The sequence below is a fragment of the Marmota flaviventris genome, chromosome 8 (assembly GCF_047511675.1).
Source record: "Marmota flaviventris isolate mMarFla1 chromosome 8, mMarFla1.hap1, whole genome shotgun sequence".
Taxonomy (NCBI): domain Eukaryota; kingdom Metazoa; phylum Chordata; class Mammalia; order Rodentia; family Sciuridae; genus Marmota; species Marmota flaviventris.
Genome location: NC_092505.1, coordinates 133,967,822 through 133,992,892, shown reverse-complemented (window position 1 = coordinate 133,992,892; position 25,071 = coordinate 133,967,822). Strand labels below are relative to the sequence as shown.

Sequence of the window (25,071 nt, the reverse complement as noted above, 5' to 3'; positions counted from 1 at the left end):
ATCCCTAATCCTGGGGTCCAGAGGCCTACGGCCTTGAATGTGATAGCTACAAGGGCTTCATGTGTCTCCAATGACAGAAGCAGAGGGAAGTGAGAGGCTCTGCGCCTGTCAGTTTTAGCCAAATGGGACTCAGCACCAGGCTAGCTTCTTCAGCTATTGTCTTTTCAGTTAGAATCTGCTCTGCACCACCCTCTACTCCCAAAAGTACCTCTGGAGGATGCATGAGACCTTGCACCTCCACAGAACCCACAGGCAAAAGTACTTCCAGGGTCAGACCACCTAGCCAATGGTTGCTGGGCTCCAGCCACCCAGGCCCTAATAAGGAGTCACAAACTCATTCCCTAGAAGCAGAGCTAAGAGGCATTCTCCACAGGTGTAAAGAGAAAAGGTGGCTTTATGTCTGACAAATTTTGTGCTCCCTAATGCAAGGGGTTAAGACCAGGCCTAGCCCAGCTGTATGACCTTGTGAATCCAGTCCACAAACACAGAGACACGCATGAAGATGGCTGGCCAGCCGGGCCGGGCACACACTCGGTTGGGGATTATAATTCCCTCCAGGACCCAGCAGTCATGGGTAAAGCAGGCAAGTGGGCCACCGTAGTCACCCTGGCAGGTGGAGGGAACTGTTGAGAGCCTTGGACCATGGCAGTGATTATCCTCTTGAGGTTGAAATCATACATCTCCAACCCCTCACACCCTCCCTGGGCTGGCCCAGGAGCCTAACCACTGACCTCACAGGCCCCCATAGGGACCAATAATCCCTCAGTGCACATCTCGTGCTCTCGGACACGTCCTCGATGCTTGACATTACACTTCTGGTTGGAGATGACTTTCAGCAAGGCCACATTTAGGACCATGTCATCACTTGTACCTACAGTGAGGAGAATGGGGAGAAGGAGAGGCCCTTGGGCAGGGCCCAGAGCTGGACCTTCTGGCCTGGAGCAGTCCATGATTATGCACTGTGTTCTTACCTTTGGTCTCACCCCAGCCTGCAATCTCACACTTGGTCCCTGGAGGCACCACATACCGCTCAGGGGGTAGGCAGATCAGGGCCACACGCTGGTTCAGGATCACCGGTCTTTAGCAGAAAAAAGGGTAGTCAGCACCTGAGGCCCCAAGGCCCAACCCTTATACCTTACACCCTCTGAACTTGTCCACATACCTCTCCAGCTTGAGCAGGACAAGCTGGGAGCCTGAGGGCCCACACACCATCTTGGCCACTGGGATCTGCTGCAAGCCTGGCTCCCCTGGCTGTGGGTTCTGAAACAGGGTGCCCAACCACACTTCATATCCCGTGAGAGGTTCATGGCTAGAAGAGAAGCTCTGTTAGATAGTTTTTATTTAATTATTTATTTATTTTGGTTCCAGGGATTGAACTAGGAGGCAATTCACCAGTGAGCACATCCCCAGCCCTATATTTTGTGTGTGTGTGTGTGTGTGTGTGTGTGTGTTTGTTTTTTTTTTTTAAAGAGACAGGGTCTCACTGAGTTGCTTAGCCCCTTGCTTTTGCCGAGTCTGGCTTTGAACTCTAATCCTTCTGCCTCAGCTTCCCCCACTGCTGGGATTACGGGCCTGCACCACTACACCTGGCTAATTTATTACATGCATGCCTCACACATGCCAGCAGCCACAACTCTAGCCCTAGAGCACTCTTGATTGCCAGTGTGCTGCCTCCTGGCTCACTTGTTAGGCTTGTCTGGGGAAGGTGGCTAGAGGGAAGACAAGAGTGGGATTGAGTTCCCCAAACCCAAGAGGCTCACCAGGATGAGAAGCATTGCCGGGCAGACAGTACCCACTGTTCCTTTACTAGGGACCCTCCACAGAAATGCTGGCCCTGCCTGCAAGAGTTGGGATTAGGAGAAGAGACAGTGAATTCTGGGACACATACTGGACCTGCCATTTTCTGGGTAGGATTTGAGACCAGCAGCAGGTTCCCATCCCCCACTAGCATAAACGCAGGACACAACCTCAGCTCCTCTCCTGGGGGGGGCAGACATTTTTGCCTCACCGGTTACGCAAACTGACTGTCCAGGGTGAGTTCCCAGGATGGCCCCCCACCACACGGAGCCTGGAGCGCTGCTGATCCAGCCTGTCCACCCTCTTGCCGCATTTCTCAAACTGTACCTGGTCTGGGGATGGGGGTGGCTGATGAAACCCCCTTGGATAGAGGTGGAGGGACAAAGGGGCTCTACTCACTACTTGCCCAAGTCCTCACCTGGGGGATCTAGGATGGACAGTGGCTGGTCATCATCTGAAAGACCAAGTATATCCAGGTTATGGGAGAACCAGTCTGACGTTGATGGCTGAGGCAGTATATGGGGAAGAGTTATCAACACTCACTGCAGCGTCGAAGGGCACAGTAGTCAAACGGAGTCCCTGGGTCAATGGTGTAGCACCATGGCCCATGACTATCCCCATCTGGATTCCGGCAGAAGTTTTCCTTCAGTTGAGCTTGAGGAACTGAGGAGGGCGTGTATCTAGGTGAAGCCAGAACAAAATCATGGCAGGGTGGTCTCAAGCTTTCTCCAGACTCAGGTCCAAGAAGCCAAAGCATATTGCCCAAGGTTAAAGCGCACTTACTGAGGCTTGTGCGGTGTCTCAGCAGACCAGCGCTGGCACTGGACACCCTTGCGGGTCTTGCTGACTGAGCCGCGGTACTGCTCGCCTGAGCCGTGGTAACAATCTGCCATGGGCGGGCAAGAGCAGCGGTCAGCTCCAGTCCTCGCCCTGACCCTCAAGCTTGGCGCTTCTATCCCTTCTGCTCGGGCCTTACCCTCCGGCCGCACGTCGTCAGTACAGCGCTGGATCTGGTAGCAAAAAGCCACGCGCATACCAGGCCGTGATGTGAAGCACCAGGGCGCCTCGGAGCCGTCTGGGTTTCGGCAGAAGTTCTCCCGAAGGTCCCTGGAAGACAGCGGCCTCCGCTGTGGGGCCGGGCCTCCAGCCGCACCCCCTCCCCCAAACTCCTTCAAGTCCCGCCCCCTCCCGCCCGAATACTCCCCCCAGCGCCCTAGGATCACTCACTTGCAAGCGTATTTTTCCGGCGCAAACCGGTGCTGATGCGGGCTCTGAGCGTCCCAACGCTGGCAAGGCACGCCCGTAGTGGTAGTATTGGCTGTGCCCCGATAGCCCTCACCCTTTCCGCGGAAGCAGCTGAATGTTGTGGCCTCGCGGCTTGGTTGTACCTCGGATCCTTGGATGGACCGGGGAAGATCGGACCCTGACCGGAGGCTGAGCTTTTCCTCTTATGGATCTTTAGTACTCAGCAGGATTTGCTCTTAACTTCCCGTTGGGTTGTCCCACCCCAGCCAAGTCACGCTCTTCCCCCAACTTTTCCCAGATGCCCTTCCAAGCTCAGTCCCCGTGGCCTACCACAACGGAGGAGGTCGCAGAATTCTCGCTCGAGCTGCGGGTCTGTAGTGTAGCACCAGGGTCGCTCAGATCCATCAGGATTTCTGCAATAGTTGTCATCCAGACCTTGGTCCGGAAACCTGGGGGTAGTAGCGGGCATGAAGAAGACCCTGGGACTCTGCCCCTGCCCAATTTCCTTCTTGCTGAACCTGCTGCTGATCCAGCCTGTCCGCACTTCTCATACTGTACCAGGTCTGGGGATGGGGTGGATCTGATGAAAGTGAAGGGTCATTTTCCCCTGACCCTTCCGGTCAGGGTAGGACCTACAGCCCCACTCCTGTAGGTCTGGACCTTCCCTTAGCCCCGCCCCCGGAGAGCAGATTCTGCGCACCCACACGTACTTGCCAGGCTCGAAGGGATGCGAATGCGGGTGCTGCAGGTCCCAGCGCTGGCACTCGCGTCCCGACTCTGTACGGTCCACCGCGCCGCGGTAATCTTCGCCGTTGCACCAAATGCAAGCAGCTGGAGACACAGCGCCAGTACGTTCCTGGACAGGAGTGGGCCTGTTCCTCCCTCCCCAGGCTTGACCGAGCGCTGCTTACCCTCCTGGCAGGACTTGATGCCGCAGCTTTGGAAGCGCACTGCAGGGTTTGTCGTGTAGCACCAGGGACCTCCAGGGTCCCCGTCAGGATTGCGGCAGAAGTTCTCTTCCAGGCCGTTCCGGAGTGTGGGAGTATACCTGGAGGCAGAGAGTCGTTGCTACATTGTGTGCTGCGGAAAGTCTACGGGCCGGGATAAAGGGGAAATATCAGTCTCACTTGTGGTCGTTAGGGAACCTGTGTCTCCAAGCTTGGCAGGGCAGGCCACCTGCTGTTTTTGCCACAGTGCCCCGGTACCCAACCCCATTGTCCATGAGGCAGGACCGCACATAGTCTGGAAGCAAGAGATGAAAGGTTAAGAGGGTCTGAGGCCCCTGACCTCATATTCGCCCTGCTCTTCCCTGCACCCACTTGCCTTTCTTCTGGAAGAGATCACAGCACCCAGAACGTTGTAGCTGCATGTGGGGTGAGTGCTGGGTCCACGGCAGGAGTTGGCAACCATTGCTACTCATGTTATAATGGAAGGCACTGGGGAGGAGAAGGCACAGGGTTATTCAGAGGCCCAGGTTCCCATACCTCCAGCCAAATCTAGACCACATGGGCACTCACCGGCAGTCCAGGAGGGGCCCACAGAGCCTAGCACACTCTTCAGCATCTGCCACATCCTCCTGCCAAGGCCCTGGTATCACTGCATGTAGCAGGTGCTGCAGTTCTGTGCCACGAAGCACCTGGAAGTCATTCAGTGGTGAGCGCTGTCCTGTGTGTGGGGTGGGCACAGGACAAGTTGTCATGCATGTCAGTGGCATGTTCCACATTTTGTCCATTCAGAAGATCAGATACAAGGATAAATTCTGTTTGCACTTTCAAGAGCCAGTCCAGTGCCCCCTGCATAGGGTGTGGGAAGTAGGCCCAGACATGCCAATTGTCATCACTAGTACCTCTAGCAGGCCAGGTACAGCTCAGATCTAACATATTCCATGAGAACTGTGGGTGATGGTGCTTGCCCTGTGAAGTTTAACCAACTCATCCTTTTTTTTTTTTAATCTGCATATGTATTTTATTTCCATTAGAAAAATATTGTCTACATAAAATTTTGGTCCACTTTTACTTCTACCACTCAAGAGTGAATATTTTACAAGTAAAAGCAGAATCACATATCTAACATGAGAACTAAATATTTCATATCATTTAATTGAATAGAATGAAATTGAATTAGGCTTGCTCTTTATTATTTTTCAGGAACAATAACTCATCTACCCTGTGTTATTTTTCCCCTGTACTTTAGTTTACTTGAGTGACTATGTAATGAGTGTCCCTTCTCCCATATTCAGCAATGAGTGCACACATGTGTAATTTGTAGCATCAGTACTTGGATTCATTATCTAATATTCAATTCATGTCAACTCCCTGTATAATATGGTATTTCCATTGTTAGGTGCAGGACAGGCTGAGTAAGCTGTCTGCAGGGCATGCCAAACAAAGTTAACTGCAGGATGACCTGGCCTCTCAAACCCTCTGTCTGGTTCTTTATCAACTATTTGCTTCAAGCCCAAACACCCAAGCCCCCGCTCAAGGCTGAACACTCAACCCCCTGCTCAAGGCCGAACATGTAACCCCCCTTGTGCCAACAAGGCAGCTTGCAGACCCAGAGACCTCATTAGATTTGGGCTATAAAAACTCCCTCCTGCCGGGCCCCTCTCTCTCTTCTCTCTTGCTCTGTCTCCTTTGCGCGCGTGCTCTCCTCCCTCTCTCTCTCTCTCTCTCTCTCTCTCTCTCTCTCTCTCTCTCTCTTTCTCTTCTCCTCTGTTGCACTGCTGCAATAAAGATCTCTTGGTTGCTCTGAGTGTTGTGGTCACTTCCCTTTCATCCATGATAACTACAGATATTTTAGTCACATGTATACTTTCAACATCAATTGTAAGAATCAAAATGTTAATTTAAAGACATGATGAGAATAACACTGCCCACTTATAAACCTGCCGTTGTGAGAGGTCCCTGGACAGCCACTGCTTCAATCTCAATGCATGCTCCTTTGGATAAAGCAGCAACCTGGAAAGCAGCTCTAGCAGGAAAATTACTCTTGAAATACTGTTTGTGGATTTCATTGACAGTATTGAAGTCATTCGTGTCAGTCAGCAAAACAATTGCTTTGACCACATTAGTGAAGTCACAGTCTGCCACTTTCAGAATTTCACCCATGTTTGTGAGAGCTTGTTTAGTTTCTGCTGCTATCCCTCCACGTACAAGCTGTCCACTGGAAGGATCCATGCCTATCTGTCCAGAGATGTAAATGGTCTTGTCCACTAACACTGCTTAACTGTAGGGACAAATGGCCCTTGGGGCTTTCACGGTGCTGATCACCTTTCTGATAAGTGACGACATTTCAGTACTTCTTTCTTATGCCCCTCCAACAGAAGATACCCCTTCACCAGCCCTACCCAATTCTCACCCAACAACTGACCAGCCCCAGGCAGCGTCTGCTGGAGGGACGGTGGAGCGCGCTCGCTCCCAACTCATCCTTTAAATGAGAATACTTAGACTCAGAGCTATTACTTTACTCAGGGAGGGCCCCAACCTGGCATTCTGACTCCAAGTCTGGGCTCTCATGAACATGAAGGCATATGCTAGGTTAGGGGGTAGATCAGGCTCAAAAGGAGTCACTGCCTGCTATGTATGTTCAGCTGAGTAGTCCCAACACTGCTTTAATGCTACAGCAGACATGTGAACGTAGGCCTGAGTGGACAGTGGTTTTTGTGTGTGTGTGTTCCAAGTCTTCCCAGCTCTGTTCAAGAGGCCAAGGTCATTTCTCCCTGCCCAGTGGGAAAGTGAGCTCCTGACAAAAACAGTAGCATGGGCCTAGGGTCTACCCCCTCCTAAAGGCAGGTGAGGATTAGAGGTGGGGGAACTCACCTGGGGCCACTAAGACCTGGGTCAGAAGCAACAGGATTGGGAACCACCCCATCCTCCTGGCAAGAGGCTGCACTGTGACCCACTACAGTCCCATCGGGGAAGTTGTGAAACCTGGCCCTACAGGATTGGGTGGCTGTGGCCACACACCCCCACTCCAGGGCTGCTGGGGCCTGACCTGAAACCCTGTGGCAGGAGCCAGATAGGGCTAGCACAAGGGCCTTCACCCTGGCACACCTAGACCTCTGAGGGTCCTAGGAAGTGGTCAGAGACTAGTAAGATTAACAGGGGAGACTCAAAGTAGCCTGGGATGGGGGTGAAGCCTCCCTACAGCCTTTTCTGTCCAAGGGCACTGGACAGAAAAGCCCATCGGATTGTCATTGGATGCTGTCAGAGGCCTGGGTGGTGACATTAAATTTCTGAACCTCAGTTTCCCCCTGTAAATTGGGAAATATTATCTGCCCAGCCCCAGTACTGGTTCCCCCTTTTCTTGCCTTATCAGCAGTGCCCCAGCTGTAGACAAGTCAGCCCACACCCCTGGTAGCACAGCCAGGAAGGCTCACTGCCTGCCAGAAGTATCGTCCCAAGGAAGGTGAGCAAGTCCCCTTTTGGGCCTAAATAGGGGTGGAGATGACAGGTAGCAGCGACTCTAGCAGGAGTGGTCTTTCAAGCATATGGGCCTGGAAGACACATGGGCCAATCCTCCAAGTAGGCCAGGAACAGAGACAGCTGGCCTTGGGATCCCTGTCAGGACGTGGCCTTAGACCACGGCTGGGCTAGCAGCTCCCCCAAGGCAGGGGGTGTGGGGGTTGAAACAGGTTGAGGACAGTCCTGCGGTTGGCAGAGGGATTTCCCTGACAGTGGCCTAGCGAGGCCAGTGCGTCTATGCGTGCGCGTGCGCGTGCACGGCTGAAGGCGCTGCGCGTGAGAGGGCGCATGGTTTGGCCCTGGACGGACTCCGTAGCCGAGAGGCTAGGCGGATGTTGTGAGCCGGTCGCGGCCGCCGAGGCTGGGGGTGAGTGAGGGGCCGACGGGCTCTGAGCGGAACGGGTCCCTGACGCTCCCCTCGAGCCCTTGGCCAGTGCAGAGCGACAGCTCCCGCCTCGGGGGAGGAGTGTCGCGACTTGTGGTGTGGGACTCAGAGCGGGAGCTGGCCTAGGGTCCTTTGGAGCTTGAGGCCAGATGGGGGCGACTTGGGGGAGCCATGAGTTGCCCTTGGCGTCCTTGGACTCTGAGACAGAGTCGGTTTGTTTCCATGCCTGGATCCCTGGACAGAACTGGGCAGGATCACAGTGTCAGGGATGCCCCCCGCCCAAGCAGGGGCAGGGGCCGCCTTTCATTTGAAACCTCAACACCTGAGACCCAGAATGATCTTCTGGAAGGTTAACTTCCAGAAGGTTTGAATGACCGCGTCTTATCAGTCTTAGAACTGCTTAGATGTGAAGGGGCACTGGATATGGACGCCCACTGAGATCCCCCAGTGGGTGGCAGGGCAAGAGAATCATCTTACCTAGGCAGATGTAGAGCAGATGGCAGGAGTTAGTGGTGGGAGCACAGGACCTGTTTGGGGTGAGATAAGAGTGGGTTGCAGGAAAAAGTGCTAACTAAGGCAGTACTGAAGGGCCGAGTTCTAGAAAGAGACTAGTAGAACTGTAATAATGGAGATATACTATCTCTGTGTTGAACAGTATAGCACAGCCACCTGGGGTCATTGGACTTCTGAAATGTGGCTAATGTTACTAAGAAATTTAGTCTAAACTTTTCAGACTTTAATTCAAATTTAAATAACCACACGTGGCTGCTGGCTACTGTGTTGGACAGCACTAGGGATATAGTGCAGCTTCTCGAGCAGAAACAGCAACAGTGTGCTTTGTAAGAAGACCAGTGGAGTCTAAAATGAGGGCTGGGCAAGAGTGGTGCTTAGATGGGGTGGGTGGTGCGTGTGTGAATGGAAACAAGAAGCCTAGCAGGATTGTGGACAAGAGAAGGGAGCAACCTGAGCTGAGAGAAGTCTCATCCTTGGAAGAATAAGTAGGACTTGTGGCTGAACATGGCTAGACTAGTAGTTTCCTGTATTTGGGGGAAGGTGCTATATACCTCTTCTGGATATGAGCTAGACCCAGTGTAGATTACAACTGAAGTAGATACAGGGACTTTGGCGCTGGGCCACCTCACTTTGGACATTTTGGTCTGATTTTCAAGAGCTAAGTCATCTAGTTATGATTCAGCAAACATATATCTGACACCTGCTCTCTGCTAGGCCCTATGCTAGGCACTGAGACACAGTGTGGAACATTGGACCCAGACCCTACCTACCTTCCCTGCATAGGAAGCTGGGAGCCCTTGCTTTCTCTGCCCTAGGTTGGTATGTGTGTGAGTGTGCATGCTTCTGGCCTCACCTGCTCCCAAGCCTTCCTACCATTGCAGGACCGAGGTCAGGTGTGAAAGCCCTTAGCTGGCCTTGAGTAGACAGGCTTTGCATTTGGCTCAGCCTCCAGGACCACTAGCTGCCCATGAGAGATGAAGGATGGCGTCCAAGGGGGCCGGCATGTCTTTCTCCCGCAAGAGCTATAGGCTGACCTCAGATGCTGAGAAATCCAGGGTCACAGGTAAGGGCTGGCAGGGCAGGGAGGATGCTCCTTGCATTGGGGGAAAGAGAAGGTAGGGACAAATGCAGCAAAGTCTGGGGTCCAATGAGCCTCAGGCCTTTCAGCATCTCTTGTCCTGTGAGCCAGTTCTTCTCCATTAGCAATTGAGGGTAGTGCATCCAACATGGCTGTTCTTTTGACCCCTTTGACTGGCCAAGGACCAACAGTCTCTGGGGTCAGCAGGAGCCAGGAGCTGTGCTGACCATGTGCCCCTTTTTTCCCTTCTGACCTGTGACTCAGGCATTGTGCACGAGAAGCTGCTGAATGACTACCTACACCGCATCTTTTCCTCTCCTGACCATGTACCCCCCGCAGCCACCAGCAGGTATGGCTGGGGGGGTAGCCCCTCCTCACTCTGATGGGCCTGACCCAAGGCTGGAGGCTGGAGTTGTGCAGAAGGGCATCCTGTCCTCTGGGCAGTGTGGCTTGGGTTCTGATCTCACTCAGCTCCTGGCTCAGAGACCTGTGGCCAGAGAGTCTACCTTCTGGTCTCTACTTCTTCCTCCTTCCAGGTGGTGCTAGTTCCTTCCTTCTGAGGATGTTGTGGAGGTCAGGGAGGGGTGCTGGTGCAGTGCTAACATAGCACCTGGTCCTCTTCCACGTTCAGAATCTGGCCCTATGTGTACCTGCCTGCACCTCTGCCCCACCCTGGCCCCTTGTTGCCTCTGCCTAAGTTTGTAAAGTACAAACCCCACTGGGCCCTTTTATTTGCAAATGTAATACAATTTAAGTTTAGTCTATGTAAAAGTTAAAAATATACTTTAGCAGAAACTTTAAGAGAGAAGCAAAGTCATCTGTCACTTTGTTATTCCAGTGTGACAATTTAGATGTGATTCCTTTCTGTTTACTTCATCTCACAATGTATATAGTTCAGATTATGCTCTATATAAAACTTCTAAAAAATGTTGTCACCTTCAGTGCCCCTCTTCAACATTTTTGAGCTTTAATTGGCAAAGAATAAACTGCCTGTATTTAAAGTACACAACTTGTTAAGTTTTAACATGTATGTAACCTATGAAACCATCTCTAACATCAAGGTAATGAACATGTCCCTCACTTCCAAAAGTTTGTAGAAGTTTGAATCCTATTTTCATCATCAGACATTATCCCATGAGTATTTTTCCACATTATAAATGGATCTTGGTGGCCATCTTTTAGGACCAAGGTTTTGCCATGGCCCATATTACTGCCCTCATTTGGAGGAACTTTTGCTTTTACAAGCAATTCTGTGAGTATATCCAGGATTGCAGTCTTGTCGGCTAACATATTTGAACTGCAAATACTTTTTTTTTTTAAGAGAGAGAGAGAGAGAGAGAATTTTTTAATATTTATTTTTTAGTTTTCGGCGGACACAACATCTTTATTTGTACGTGGTGCTGAGGATCGAACCCAGGGCCGCATGCCTGCCAGGTGCTACCGCTTCAGCCACACCCCCAGCCCAACTGCAAATACTTTAAAGACTGTTGACAAATTCTTTTTTTGTGAGGGGATACTGGGGATTGAAATCAGGGGCATTCGATCACTGGAGATTAAAATCAAGGGTACTTGACCATTGAGCTACATTCCCAGCCCTATTTTGTATTTTATTTAGAGACAGAGTCTCACTGAGTTGCTTTTGCTGAGGTTGGCTTGTGATCCTTCTGCCTCCGCCTCATTCCTGCCTCCATCTCTCTCCTGCCTCGGCCTCTCAAGCGCTGGGATTACAGATGTGTACCACTGTGCCTGGCTGTTGACAAATTTTTTTATAGGATCATGTAGATTCTTCCTCCCTTCAGTGAGGTGTGGGTGTCCCTGCCTCTGTGTCCCTTACCAGTCTTGACTCTTCTATCCTTCATGATCTGTGCTCTTGGGCTAGGCCCAAAAGGCAGCACCATTGCCTGTTCTATTTGAGTGACTATGGTGGTCAAACGATTCCTACTTGTGGAGGGATTCTAGCCACCTTTTCCCCAACCCCAGGCCTGGCCTATTCTCAGGGCCATCTGATCCCTACCTCATGTGATACCAGAGATGGTCCTGCTCTTGGTGGTGCTGTGGCTGCCAGGAGGGAGAGCAGGTGGTAGGGCCATCGGTCAGTAGTTATGGAAATGTAGGCCCCTGGGCTGAGACATAGGAAATTCAGAAAGTGCATACAAGTGCTGGTGTTGGCTAAATGTCAGTGCTGCAGGCACTCAGTGTAGGCTCTCTCAAGCTACTTGCCCACAGCAGTGTGCAGTCTGCTCTTGGGGGCAGGCATAAGTGCAGCCCTCCCAAATTTAGGCCTGCAAGAACTGCTTTTTAGGAAGCCTGCATTACCCTTGGGCCTATTATGACATTCAGACAATGCCCTGGGGTCGGCTTCAGCCTTCCATATTGGCTGGACAGCCCATTGTATAGCTGCCCCTGATCTTTACCTAGGGCTCAGCAGGGGTGGGGCCTTTGTGCATCTTGGTCTCCTGCAGCTCAGGGTCATTAGTGGCTTATAGCAAGGAGATATGTGGTTCTTGAGCCTGGGTCATAGTTATCTTGTGGGAGTTGGTGCTTTGATCCATCTGTGTCCCCTTCCAGATTCTACTGTGTGGTAGATGAGTAGGGTAAGTACTGGGATTAAAAGTGGAAGAGCAGGTACTGGCATTCTGTAGGCTGGATTCAGATGGGCATTGGGCCTATGCTCTGCCAAGTCCTACTGGTTGCTCCCACTCTACTGCCTGCTATTCTTAGTAGTTGAGCTAAGGACAGAGCTGGCCAGCATTAGAAAGTGCCCTTTCTACTCTGGGCATGTGTGCTAAGAAGATGAAGTGGCCACCCAGACAGATTTTTCCAGACCCTTTAGCTATGGCATGTGACAGGCAGGTGGACCATGTGATGGCCATCTGTGGACAGGTAGGTATAGGATGCCAACCAGCACCTCAGAGAGTTGAGCCTTTCATTTGCCAGACTAAATTCAACAGAGTCTTCTCTAACTGTGTATAGGAAGACTGGAAGTCTGTCATGAAAGGAACCACAGGCCTAGAACAAGGGCTGGATTAAGTGGCCTTGGTACTGGACATCTTGGGGACTGGTATTTCTCCTAGACTTCTTTTCCCAGCCATAATCAACACAGCCACCTTCAAGAGTGGGTAGGTTATGGAACATGCAGGAAGCATGCATTATTCCTTGGACTCATCATAGCATCTCTGACATACAGCTGTTGTTCCCTTTTTGTAGGTGGAAGTATTAAAGTTTAGAAAAGGCTGTTCTTTTATAACAGTCACAAGGTGCATGTACCAATTGTAGGACTGGTTGTAGTTTTTAGTTTGGTGGCTAATCCAGCTTCTGAGTCAGAAGCATACCAGGGTCTAGGATGAGGCAGAGGGTTTAGTGTTCTCTGATGATTTCAAGGACTTGTGGGCCCCTGGCAGCCTCTCACTTTCCCCAGGAAACCCCTGAACTTCCAGAACCTGCCAGAGCATCTGGACCAGCTGCTACAGGTGGACAATGAGGATGAGGAAAGCCAGGGTATGTGGCATCCTCTGGAGTGGGGCTGGGGGGTGCAGAGCTGGGCCCTAGAGGCTTCTCTGGTGAGCTCAGTGCACCCTATGTATCTCTTATACCATTTGCCCTGCCTAACTCTATACCTCTCCTCTTCAGGACAAGCTGAAGGACGGCTTGGTCCATCCACCGTGGTCCTGGACCACACAGGAGGATTTGAGGGGCTTCTCCTAGTTGATGATGACCTCTTGGGGGTGAGTAAGGGTGAGGTATAGGCCCCCTGGTCCAGCCCCTTCTGACAGCCCCAAATTCCTCCTGATATGGCCTTCTAAACTCATCCTACCATAGTCCCAGACCATGTGTCCTCAACCCCTAAATCCTCCTGACATATCCCCGAAACCTTCCCAACAAATCTCTGAGCCTCTCACATCATGCCTCTGGTCCAGAACCTCCTGACAGAGGCACAGCCCCTCCCACCCTGTTCAGGCATGTGCAGTGGTAGCCACAACATGCCAGTACCACCAGGGCTTGCTGAGCTGGAGATAGGGTCTATGTGCCTGAGAAGAAGCTTATCATCCCTCTTTTTTACCCAGGTGATTGGACACAGCAATTTTGGCACTATCCGCTCTACCACATGTGTGTACAAAGGTAAGTCCATACTTCCCTGAGGCCCAGAGAGTTGGGATGAAGTTTGAGGGCCCCAGCCTGAGGCAAGAGAAAGTCTTTGTCCATCTGCTGGCACTAACTCTGCTCGTTCCAGGGAAGTGGGTCTATGAGGTGCTCATCTCCTCCCAGGGGCTCATGCAGATCGGCTGGTGCACCATCAACTGCCGCTTTAATCAGGAGGTACACACAGAGGAGGGGGCCCATCCTGGGGAGATCATTACCTTTCATGGTCCTCATCAGGGTTCTGGCAACCCCCAGACCTGCTCAGGACCCTAACCTGGACTTCCCTCTTGAGAAGGAATGTGTTCCATTCTACTCCAGTCCACCTCAGGGTAGAATCCCTTACTTGTCCCCTCACAAGCATCAGCCCCCTTCTCTAGAGCCAGGGGAGTCCAAGGTTGATGACTTGTAGGTTCTGGCCTGCTCCTACCTCCCTCCCCCTAGAACTCATAGGCAGTTCCTCCCTAGGAGGGGGTTGGAGATACACACAACTCCTATGCCTATGATGGGAACCGGGTGCGCAAGTGGAATGTGACTACAACGAATTATGGCAAGGTAAGGGCCATGTGGATCACAACCCCATAACTATCCCCATAACTTATCTGGAGCCACTGGGCAGCCATGAAGGACTGAAGTCACCAGGGAAGGGACAGAGATTCGGGGCTTCCCTGCTTGAATCTAGTCTCCCCTAAGTGGTCCTAGAAAGAGCTAGGAGTACAGAGTGAAAGGGCTGCTGTGCTTTCATGCATCTGTAAGCCCTCCTCTCATGGCAGGCATGGGCAGCGGGGGACATTGTGAGCTGCCTGATTGATCTGGATGATGGTACTCTGTCTTTCTGCCTGTGAGTCTCCCATGTTTATCTGTAGGCCTGGCCTCTAAGGGCCTCCCCAGACTGTCCCCAGGGGCCCAGGCTAAGTTTGGTAGCCTGAAGGTGGGAAGTCACATCCTTCTTGGCACTGACTCACAGATGTACTCTTCTCCTCCAGGAATGGTGTGTCACTGGGCATTGCCTTTGAGAACCTGTCCAGGGGCCTGGGCATGGCCTACTTCCCAGCCATCAGCTTGTCTTTCAAGGAGTCTGTGGCCTTCAACTTTGGCAGCCGTCCTCTACGATATCATTTTGGGAAGATGGCTGTGGGTGGCTTGGAATCTAAGATGAGGAGCTCCTTACCCCAAGAGCATTGCAGGAAGTCTAGGATGAGGGACTCCTTGCCCCAGGAGTACTGTGGGGCTTGTGGCAGGTGCTAGCTGCTGCGAGAAGTAAATATGAATAGGGTGCACCTTAGGTAGGTGGGTACAAGGATAACAGTCCTTATAGCAATCTTTTTAGATACTATCATTGTAGTACTTCTTGGAGCAGATGAAGGATATGAAGTGGCAAGAGTTTTACCCCATGGAGTTGTGATGTAAACCAAGCATCATAGGCCTGCCCTAGAGCCCAGTCCCTCCTTGGGCACACAGTGGGAGGGCAGGGTACATTTGAGCCTCAGGTCATGCATTTCTGGCTTAACTCTGTGGCACCTACCCAGTCGCCGGCTTCCGGCCCCTGCAGGACCCACCATGTGCTGACCTGGTGAGGGCACAGAGGTTGCTGGGCTGTTTCCGGGCAGTGCTTAGTGTGGAGCTGGATCCCGTGGTGAGCCAGGGTCTGGGCGGGCTAGCTGGGGTTCTTTCCCAATCCTCCTCCCCATATGGCCTAATTTTCCCCTCCCCGCACCACAGGAAGGTCGACTAGTGGAGAAGGAAAGCTCTGAGTGGCAGTTGCAAGGACAGCCCACCATTCTCCTCACACTGGCCCACATCTTTCAGCATTTTGCACCACTCCTGGTAAGAGAACAACAGGGAGGAAAGAAGCAGGCCATACTAGTTGTGCCCATGGTAGAAACCTGTACCAGGACCTGCAGTGCTCAGGTGTAGGAGGTCCAGTAGCATCACATAGCAAGTCCCCCACACAACCAGAGCCTTCAGACTTCAAGTACAGCACTTGGGGAGGAGGGGACACTTCCAGCTGACTGCATCAGAGGATGTTATGGGAAGAATATTGAAGGGTAATGATGTTGTAGGCTAAGGAAACTGCATGTGCAAAGCCATAGAAGGGTTGTGAGGAAGTGGTTCTTCTTGTCTCTAATTCAGACCCCAGAAAGGCACTTCTGTGTCTTAGGGTTGCATGAGGGGCCCAAGATTGCCTGAGGCCTGACCCTTCAGTGTAGCCTTGGCCATATGCCAGGCAGGGGTTACCTGAGCTGAGCTGAGGGCTGCCACTTCACCAATGCCTGCCTTTCACACAGCGCAAGGTGTATCTGGTAGAGGCTGTGCTCATGAGCTTCCTGTTGGGCATCATGGAGAAGGGCACACCTGCACAGGCACAGTCCCTGGTGCACCAGGTTCTAGACCTCTTGTGGCTCTTCATGGAGGTGAGATTCCTGACCTTAGGTTCAGGCCAGGCTGTTTGGCTCCACTGGGGTGGGAGGTATGGGAAGGGTCTTGGAAAAGGCTCCCAAATGGCTGCCCTAGCCTCTCTCCCCAGGACTACGAGGTACAGGATTGCCTTAAGCAGTTGATGATGTCTCTGCTGCGGCTGTACCGGTTCTCACCCATTGTTCCAGATCTGGGCCTGCAGGTGGGAGTGCCTGTCCCTGCCCTGAGCCCCAGTACCTCACTTGCCTATTCTGAGAATTCCCTCTCCACAGATCCACTACCTGCGACTCACTATCTCCATTCTGAGGCACCAGAAGTCCCGCAAATTTCTGCTTAGCAACGTTCTGTATCCTCCCCTTGCTGCCAGGCAGGCCAGCCATATAGAATGTTCTGGGATAAGCAGAGGCCAGAAAGGGCAATGTCCCTATATCCAGGGGCCCCCAGAGAGGCTCAGGACTAGAACTGAGTCCCTGGCCCTGGACCTTCTGAGCAGAGCAGGAAAGGTAGAGTGGAGGACTGCTGAGGCCTGCCTCGCTTGAGCAGGGCTTTCCAGGTTACCGTAGACTCTACAGCTATGTGGAGGTATGGGAGAGGCCCCAGGGTCTGTCCTCTTTAGCTATAGCTCTGCATTTTGTGTCTATGTTCCTTTGCTCTAAGGAGGCAGAGCCTCTGAGTAGGAAGGAGAGCCTAGCTCTGGGTCCCTGACCAGGAAGCCTAAGCTTCTGGCCATTTTCTTAGTTTGGGTCTTCCAGCCTCCAGAAGGCTGAAACAAAGCTGGGAAACACAGGGTCCAGAGTTGGGGACTTCAAAGAGGTTCCCAGGTCCTCTCTCTCTAGTCCATCCCACAGTTGTCTATTCCTGTGACAAGCCATCCACAATTGTCTATTTCTGTGCACCTGCTGGATATCATGCAGGCTTGACAGCCATAGGTCTCTCTTAAAGCTTATGATCTGGGGAGATAAGCACATAGCAGCAATAGCACCCTTGGTAGTGGACACATCAGGGTAGGCTTCCCAGAGAAGGCTCATGAGGGTTTGCAGGGTGTCCTTTCGTGAGCTGAGCCCTTCCTTGACCACCACTAGCTTCGACGTACTCCGGTCTGTTGTCTTCTTTTATATCAAGAGTCCCCTGCGTGTAGAGGAAGCTGGCCTGCAGGAGCTCATTCCTACCACCTGGTGGCCCCACCGCTCCAGCAGGGAGGTGGGCAGACCCCAAGTAGGGTGGGCAGTGGTCATGGTGAGGGCTGGCCCAGGTTACCAGAACCGCCTGGCAGTTAGCACATGATGCCTTTTGCCCAGCCCTGGTCCCTAGAGTCCTGGGGAATGAGGATGGAGCTTTTTTGTCTGAATTAAGACTGAGTAAGATCCCAGTAAACCCTGTTTTCCGTCCTCTGCCCCTGCCTAGGGCAGAGAGAGTAAGGAGGTAAATGAAGAGACTGCTGAGGAGCGGCTACGGCGGCGAGCCTACGAGCGGGGCTGCCAAAGGCTGAAGAAACGCATTGAAGGTCTGCACCCTGCTTCAGCCACTGGGTAGGGGGTGGGGAATTTGTGTGTATGTGTTTGGGAGTACTTGGCAGTGACCCCATGCCTGGGTTGGGCTGGGAGGACCCTGATGGTGGAGGAGGCCTGACCCAAACGTATCCCTCTTCCATCCCTGGGAGCCTGAGAACTGTGTTCCCACTGCATTCCCAGTGGTGGAAGAACTACAGGTCCAGATCCTGAAGCTGCTATTGGACAATAAAGATGACAATGGGGTGAGTGACTCCAAGACTCCTGTGTGGGTCTCTGATGGGGAGGGGTACTTTATTGGGACCCAAACCCAGATGACAGGGGCTGGCTCGTGGGAAGTTACAGCATTGAGCTCTTTCAGTCTGGGCCAGCATTCTCAGCTTATTTTAGCCTTTTTCCCCTTTCCTTAAAGGGTGAAGCTTCTAGATACATCTTCCTGACCAAGTTCCGAAAGTTTCTGCAGGAGAATGCCAGTGGCCGTGGTGTAGGTGTCCTCCAGGGCAGCCCTCAGTGGACTGCTGGCTGGTTATGTTGTAGGGGCTGCACCCTGGACTTCTGGCACCCCTCAGCCTGCTGTATCTCTGCCTTATCCTGCTCTGTTCTCTGCCACCTTTCCCTCCTGGGATCCTGAGCAGGTCCTTGTACAAGAAATGGGCTGGGCTGTGGGCTAGCACTAATGTTTTGGGTCCTCTGCTGACAGAACATGCCTATGCTCTGCCCCCCCGAATACATGGTCTGCTTTTTGCACCGGCTCATCTCTGCCCTCCGCTACTATTGGGATGAATACAAGGCCTCCAACCCCCATGCTTCCTTCAGTGAGGGTAAGTAAAACCTGGCCCCAGGTCAGAAACACTAGAAAGAGTTAATACTCGTGTTAATGTGAAATGCTGAACTGGATGTAAGAGGCTGGTGGGAGTTGCCCCAGCTTCCTGCCCATTTGATTCCTTCCCTACCTAAGGCTTCTCCACTTGGGGCTTCAAGTGCTCTGTGTTTCAGGACCATTGAGCCCATGTTTTTCTTACTATCCCTATAGGTTCCTGCTAGGTCTCAGTACTAGCCTACCCAGCTCCTTGTAGTCCTTTGTAGGGATACCTTTAGTGGGTTCAGGGGGACCCTGTGTTTGGGTTGTAGTTTCTCCAGGGGAAAGTGGAAAATTTACCCACACTGAGTTGGGGATATCTCATAAGTTTGGGGTGGGATTCTCTCTGCTTCTGAGTGGCTGGCTATGCTAGACCAGAGTAGAAGGGAGTGTCATCCTACTAAGCCCTGATTGTTGTCCCGGCCTCCCCAATTCCTTGTAGAAGCTTACATCCCACCCCAGATCTTCTATAATGGCAAGGTGGATTACTTTGACCTGCAACGCCTTGGGGGCCTCCTGTCACATCTTCGAAAGACCCTCAAAGGTACGTGCAGTTTCTTGGGCAGTGAACAATCCCATCTAGCCTGGTAGGGCTCTGCTGTGGGTGCTGACCTCCCCTATTCCCACCAGAGGGCGCCTGAGTCTCTCCACACACTCAGGGAGCTGCTGATCTGTCATGCCCCTGATCTTGAGTCTGGTACCCACTCCACTGGAAGGTTGGCAGTGCACTAACGAAGCAGAGGAGAGGTGTACTGATGGGACCATGGGATTTTAGCAAGGTAGGGCTGTTCAGGTGCTACCTGAGCTGCCTTCAGGGATGGGCACAGATTGCTCCAGTGCTGAGGGCTGAGGTGTAGGGTACACAGGACAAAGAGTTAGAAATAGCTCAGTGTAGCCAGGATACAAAAAGCAGCTGGTGTGCTGGGGAGTAAAATGTGAAGTAGGGAATGGTGAGAAATGAGACAAATGTGAGGGCCTTGGGTGCAAAGCAGGTGTGGACCCATTCCAGGGGCAGCTTTGGAAGTCTTGGACAAGGCAGGGAGTAAGATTGGGGGCTTTGTTGTAAGAATCTCCCTCTGCCTGCTATGGTATGGAGGACAGAGTGTGGGAATTGAGAAAGATGTCAGGGAGGTCAATTGTCCAGGCAGTGGAGGAAGAGGAGAAAGGCATAAGTGAAAGGAAAAAGTAAATGGTGATCCCAGTCCTGCCAGAGTTTGGGTCACTAGGGAATTATCATGGAAAAGGACTGCAGGATGACAAGTTTTGTGTTAGAGATGCTCAAGGAGCAAGGCATGGGTTGGTTCTGTTAGCTGTTGGCATAGAGATGAGGAGGAGCCTGGGATGAGGCTTGGCACCCTGGGAAGTGTGCAAAGTAGGGCAGAGGCATAAGCAGCCTGGGACCTACTTTTTTTTTTTTTTTTTGGTACTGAACCCAGTGTGCTTAACCACTGAGCCACATCCCCAGTCCTTTTTATATTTTATTTAGAGACAGGGTCTCACTGAGTTGCTTAGGGCTTTGCTGAGATGCTGAGACTGGCTTTGAACTCAAGATCCTCCTGCCTCAGCCTCCTAAGCCACTGAGATTACAGGATTGCACCACCACATCCTACTTTTGTTTATGGGACAATCAGTGTAGGAGAGGCCCTGGAGAGCATGATATCACAGGAAACACATGGGGACCAACAGGAGGGTGTGATGGGGAGTGCCTCCTGCCACTGATTACTGTGAGATGAGGAGCCCTTGGGGTGCAGAGAAGCCTGGGTTTCTCTTGGCAAAGGGCAGGCATAATAGGATCCTGCAAGGCCTCCTTCCCAGCTTGCCAGTGTTTTCACTATCCTGGACTGTTCTGCCCATGGCCCCTCATCTTACCCCTGGCCTGAGAACCCTCCTGTCCTGACATTCCTTCCAGATGACCTTGCTTCCAAAGCCAACATTGTGATTGACCCACTGGAACTCCAGGCAGCCACTATGGATGACCTGGACGAGGATGATGAGGCAACCCCAGCTGGGACCCAGGTGTGGCAGTAGGGGGCTTTTGCTTTATCATCTATGTGGGGATGTCATACCAGGCTGCTTCTCCGCCATGAAAGGGTCTTCTTACCAGGCAGGTTCCGTTGCTGTGGGTGGAGGCATGAACTTTTCATTCCCATTCACTACCCCCAAGAATCAAGGAAGCTGTAAGTGGGCCTTGGTCCGGGGGGGCTGAGTAGCCTCTGGCCTCCTCTCTCTACCGCAGCGCCCCATGCAGGCCCTGGCCATGGGGGGAGCACTGCCCTTGCCCCGGCCTGGCTGGCTCAGTTCTCCAACCCTGGGCCGAGCCAACCGCTTCCTCAGCACAGCAGCTGTGAGCCTCATGACCCCACGGCGGCCTCTGAGCACCTTGGAGAAAGTGAAGGTCCGCACGCTGAGTGTGGAGCAGAGGACCCGTGAGGACAGTAGGTGTTGTGTGGGGCCTGAGGGATCTTTCTGTTGTGTACAACTCCCCATCTTGGGCAAAGCCAAAATATATCCCCATCCCCCACTCTGCCCTGTAATCTGGCAGCATCCTAAGGGCATAGGAAGAACAGTCTGAAGGCAAGAAATCAATGCTACAGAAATAGGTCCTGCCACTGTGGGGCCTTGCCCTGCACCTCATTTCCCTTTTATATTGTTACCCCTGCGGGTCCCTCCTTGGGTAAGGAAAGGGGAGAGAGGATCATCTCTCCTGCTGTGAGGCCCATCCAGGCTGCACAGGCTTAGGAGAAAACCAGGATGCCCCTGTCTTGACTCTGCCCTCCCCTGACTCCCTAGTTGAGGGCAGCCACTGGAATGAGGGCCTGCTGCTAGGACGGCCCCCTGAGGAACCTGAGCAGCCCCTCACCGAGAACTCACTGCTGGAAGTTCTAGATGGTGCCGTCATGATGTATAATCTCAGCGTCCACCAGCAGCTAGGCAAGGTCTTGCACTGTTGGTCTATGCTTGTTGGGTGCAGGGTATTCTGCATGGCGTGGTCGGATATGTATGTGCGCATATGTCCATGTGCCAGCAGGGGTGCCTATTGCAAGACTGTGCACGTGAGCACATGGCACAGCAAGACTGATTTATGCCTTGCCTCTGCTGCTTAAGGCTGACTTAGTTTCCTTTTGTGGGAGACTGACCCAGGCCTAAGGTTGGGAAGTTGATTGTACTGGAGTCTAAGCTGAGTCTGAATAAGCCTGACTAAGGTACCCAATAGCCACCCTGGACATGTCCAATGTTCTAGATGGTTGGTGTATCTGATGATGTCAATGAATATGCGATGGCTCTGAGGGACACGGAGGACAAGCTTCGCCGGTGCCCTAGGCGGGTAAGGCCTAGGCAGGCAGGTCTTGGGATGGCAGGTAGTTGCACATGGGCAGCTTGCTTACTTGGGGTTCCCAGGGCAGCCCACGGAGAAAATTTGGTTCTGGGGCTGCCCCTTCAGTTTTTATTCCACCCCTGCCCTGACCATACCAGGGCAATGAGAGGCTGGCAGCAGGGATGGCCATAACCTGAGCCCTATCAACCAGCTTCAGCCTGGTGCCAAGGTGCCCCTGCTCCACCCCCTTCCCCCCCACCATCCATTAAGTGCTGACATTCACTATGCTCCTCATCAATTATGAATATACCCTGAGTGCTTCCTTGGCCACTTGCAGAGTCAGCAGGAAGCAGGCCTGGCTTCCCCCGCTCTCAGAATCCCTCTGCTTGCCTAGCCTGGGTTGGGCTTCCCTGGTAGACCTCCTTACCCCCACTGTTAATAGAGCCCTGGGCCTGATCAGCTGCTTAAGCTGCAGTTTGGGCATTGAGTCCCTGCGGTGTTCCAACCAGGGCCTTACAGACCCCCAGCTGGGCCTCAATTCCACATCCTGAGGGGACAACCATGGCCTTGTTCTGGACTTGCTTAGGGTCACCAGCCAGTCAGTGGCAGAGGAGTTTTGAAAGTGAAATCCAACCCCTTACTTACTCCTGGCACTAGGATGCTATGTCCTGATGGTCTTCCTTTTTTCTTGGGTGGCAGAGGAAGGATATCCTTGCAGAGTTGACCAAGAGCCAGAAAGTTTTCTCAGAAAAGCTGGACCACCTGAGCCGCCGTCTTGCTTGGGTCCATGCTACCGTCTATTCCCAGGTGAGTAGGCATGGCCTTAGCAACTGACTTCTTCCCAACCTCACTATCTGGCTATGGGTTGGGCAAGGTTATGCCAGACCCTTCATGCTCTCTGCCTTTTTGGGCCCTGGGACACATGAGTCCCTTTAGAATCCCTCCTCCCACCCCATGCCATTTCCCCTGTGCCTCTCATGCCCTGAGGGACCATTTCTGACCGCCAAAATGTTCATGAATCCTTTTGGGAGACAAGTTCTGTCTCTACATGCCTTTCTTTTTTTCCTTGTCCTTCCTCAGTCCTGGACAACGCCTTCTCTCCTAGCACATTAGGGCTCTGTGGTCCTCCCTGAGTCTTCCCTTCTTCACTTGTCATCCACAAGGCTGCTGGCCTGCTCATTTTCCTTCACTTGCTTATTCATTTAATAACATAAATCCAAATGCTAGAGTATGCCAGATGCCATCTTTGACGATGAGTACACACAGCAACTAATCAGAAAGATGAGCCTCTGCTCTTCCAGATACTGGACCTGGTGGGTTACTTAAAGGGACTCTGCACTCCTACTGGGACTGAAGTTTGACTCCAGCCCCAATCCCAGTCCTTCCCATTTGTTTCTTCTTGCATCTGTACTTTCCCTCCCACCAGTAGGATATGTGTGTGCACATGTGTCCACATGCCGGGCTGTCCCCTAGGCGTGACCCTGCTCAAGAACTAGGCAATCAAGGCTTCTGGTGTCCCCATCTCCACTGTGCCATCTGTGCTTTGGTGTTTCTCCTAGTGGCATCTTCCCCAAATCTAAACCACTTCCATCTCTTGTTCCTTCCTCTTATTGCGGAAGGTAACTTTTGCCTTCAGCCCCATGAAGGTGATCAGGTCAGGGAAACTTCCTTTTTTTCCCCACCGCTAGGATTTCATACCTGCCTACTTCCCTAGACAATATGGCCATCCTCTCCCACACTGTCTTCTCAGGACACTTTCTTTCTTTTTCTTTTTTTTTTTTAGTTATAGATGGACACAATATCTTTATTTTTATTTATTTATTTATTTCTATGTGGTGCTGAGGATCGAACCTAGGGCTTCACGTGTGCAAGGCAATCAGTCTACAACTGAGCAACAACCCCAGCCCCTCAGGACACTTTCTTTCTTCCCTCTCCACCAACATTGTTTTTATAACTGTAGTAAAATATACATGACATAAAACTTATCTTTAGCTGGGCACAGTGGTACATACCTATAGTCCCACCTAACCTTCTGGATAGGTAGATTGCTTGAGTCCACAAGTTAGAGACCAGCCTGAGAAATGTAGTGAGACCCCCATCTGAAAAAAATTTATAAAATTTATAATCTTTTTTTCTTTTCAGTGCTGGGGGTGGAACCTGGGGCCTTGCTACTGCTGGGCAAGCTCTCTACTACTGAGCCACACCTCAGCCCACATCTTTTTTTTTTTTTTTTTAATATTTATTTTTTAGTTTTAGGTGGACATAATATCTTTATTTTATTTTTATGTGGTGTTGAGGATCGAACCCAACACATGTCAGGCAAGCGTGCTACCACTTGAGCCACATCCCCAGCCCCATCAGCCCACATCTTGAAGTTATTTTTTTTAATATTTATTTTTTACTTGTAGTTGGACACAATACCTTTATTTTATTTATTTACTTTTATGTGGTGCTGAGGATCAAACCCAGGGCCTTGCATGTGCTAGGCGAGCGCTCTACTGCTGAGCTACAACCCCACCCCTTAATTTATTTTTAATTGTTAAGTATACTCACATTGTTGTACCAATCTCCAGAGCTCTTTTCATCTTGCAAAACTGACACACCTATTAAATAATAACTCCCCATACCTCTTTCCTCTCAGCCATTCTACTTTTTATCTCTGAATTTGATTATTCTTAAGTATCACATAGGAGTAGAATCATACAGTATTTGTCTTTTTGCAGCTGGCTTATTTTACTTAGCCTAATGTCCTCAGGGTTCATCCATATTGTAGCTGGTGTTAGAATTTCCTTCCTTTTTTAAGACAGAATGGTATTCCATTGTATGTATATATCACATTTTGTTTATCCATTCATATTTAATCATAGACTCTTAGGTTGCTTCCACAGTTTAGCTATTATGAATAATGCTGCTGTGAAAGTTGGTATACAAATACCCCTTCAAAAACCTGTTTCCAGTTATCTTGGGTATATACCCAGAAGTAGGTATATACTGGGTTATACGGTAAGTCTATTTTTATTTTTATGAGGAGCTGTCATGCTATTTTCCATAGAAGCTGCGCCATTTTACATCCCCACTGACAGTACACAAGGGTTCCAATTTTGCCTCTTGCCCGCGAACACTTTTTTTTCATGGTAGCTCTACTAATGAGTGTGAGGTAGTAACTCATTCTAATTTGGATTTGCATCTCTCTAATGACTGGTGATGATGAATACTTTTTCATGAGCATAATGTGCATCTACATTATCTTCCAAGGAGATTTATCTGTTCTTGTCCTTTGCTCATTTTTTAAAAATTATTTATTTATTTATTTAGTTAGTTAGTTTTAGGTGAACATAATATCTTTATTTTT

At 51.4% G+C, this 25,071-nt stretch overlaps 2 protein-coding genes and 1 pseudogene across 7 annotated transcripts in view; 1 reads left to right on the top strand and 2 right to left on the bottom strand.

The window, feature by feature from the left end:
• Window positions 1-376: 376 nt before the first annotated feature.
• Mst1 (macrophage stimulating 1) lies at window positions 377-6,954 on the bottom strand. The gene is given in 18 exon segments (XM_071615712.1): window positions 377-606; window positions 732-871; window positions 972-1,078; window positions 1,163-1,309; window positions 1,761-1,838; window positions 2,009-2,129; window positions 2,216-2,251; window positions 2,341-2,477; window positions 2,581-2,683; window positions 2,774-2,904; window positions 3,025-3,193; window positions 3,373-3,491; window positions 3,753-3,873; window positions 3,954-4,090; window positions 4,170-4,284; window positions 4,366-4,478; window positions 4,560-4,707; window positions 6,861-6,954. Coding segments are annotated over 18 exon segments (2,178 nt in total). The 3' UTR covers window positions 377-444.
• LOC114091364 (2-iminobutanoate/2-iminopropanoate deaminase pseudogene) lies at window positions 5,826-6,332 on the bottom strand (annotated as a pseudogene).
• Window positions 6,955-7,357: 403 nt separating the features above from the next.
• The window catches only part of Rnf123 (ring finger protein 123), a 29,259-nt gene continuing 11,545 nt past the window's right edge, over window positions 7,358-25,071 (top strand). The window contains exons 1-27 of one of the 6 annotated variants that reach the window (XM_027933838.2): window positions 7,360-7,449; window positions 9,118-9,218; window positions 9,349-9,466; window positions 9,746-9,830; window positions 12,900-12,979; window positions 13,112-13,206; window positions 13,546-13,600; window positions 13,713-13,798; window positions 14,087-14,173; window positions 14,392-14,459; window positions 14,605-14,730; window positions 15,140-15,254; window positions 15,341-15,445; window positions 15,907-16,032; window positions 16,146-16,238; window positions 16,309-16,382; window positions 17,119-17,236; window positions 17,441-17,540; window positions 17,728-17,789; window positions 17,957-18,028; window positions 18,245-18,365; window positions 18,846-18,947; window positions 20,313-20,419; window positions 20,640-20,838; window positions 21,194-21,339; window positions 21,645-21,728; window positions 22,419-22,526. In XM_027933838.2, coding sequence (XP_027789639.1) covers window positions 9,385-9,466; window positions 9,746-9,830; window positions 12,900-12,979; window positions 13,112-13,206; window positions 13,546-13,600; window positions 13,713-13,798; window positions 14,087-14,173; window positions 14,392-14,459; window positions 14,605-14,730; window positions 15,140-15,254; window positions 15,341-15,445; window positions 15,907-16,032; window positions 16,146-16,238; window positions 16,309-16,382; window positions 17,119-17,236; window positions 17,441-17,540; window positions 17,728-17,789; window positions 17,957-18,028; window positions 18,245-18,365; window positions 18,846-18,947; window positions 20,313-20,419; window positions 20,640-20,838; window positions 21,194-21,339; window positions 21,645-21,728; window positions 22,419-22,526 — 2,496 coding nt within the window. In that variant the 5' untranslated portion in view covers window positions 7,360-7,449; window positions 9,118-9,218; window positions 9,349-9,384. Of the gene's footprint in view, window positions 7,450-7,781; window positions 7,873-9,117; window positions 9,219-9,284; window positions 9,467-9,745; window positions 9,831-12,899; window positions 12,980-13,111; window positions 13,207-13,545; window positions 13,601-13,712; window positions 13,799-14,086; window positions 14,174-14,391; window positions 14,460-14,604; window positions 14,731-15,139; window positions 15,255-15,340; window positions 15,446-15,906; window positions 16,033-16,145; window positions 16,239-16,308; window positions 16,383-17,118; window positions 17,237-17,440; window positions 17,541-17,727; window positions 17,790-17,956; window positions 18,029-18,244; window positions 18,366-18,845; window positions 18,948-20,312; window positions 20,420-20,639; window positions 20,839-21,193; window positions 21,340-21,644; window positions 21,729-22,418; window positions 22,527-25,071 lie in introns of those variants that run through there. The other 5 variants (XM_027933839.2, XM_027933842.2, XM_027933843.2 and 2 more) reach the window with 5 other exon arrangements.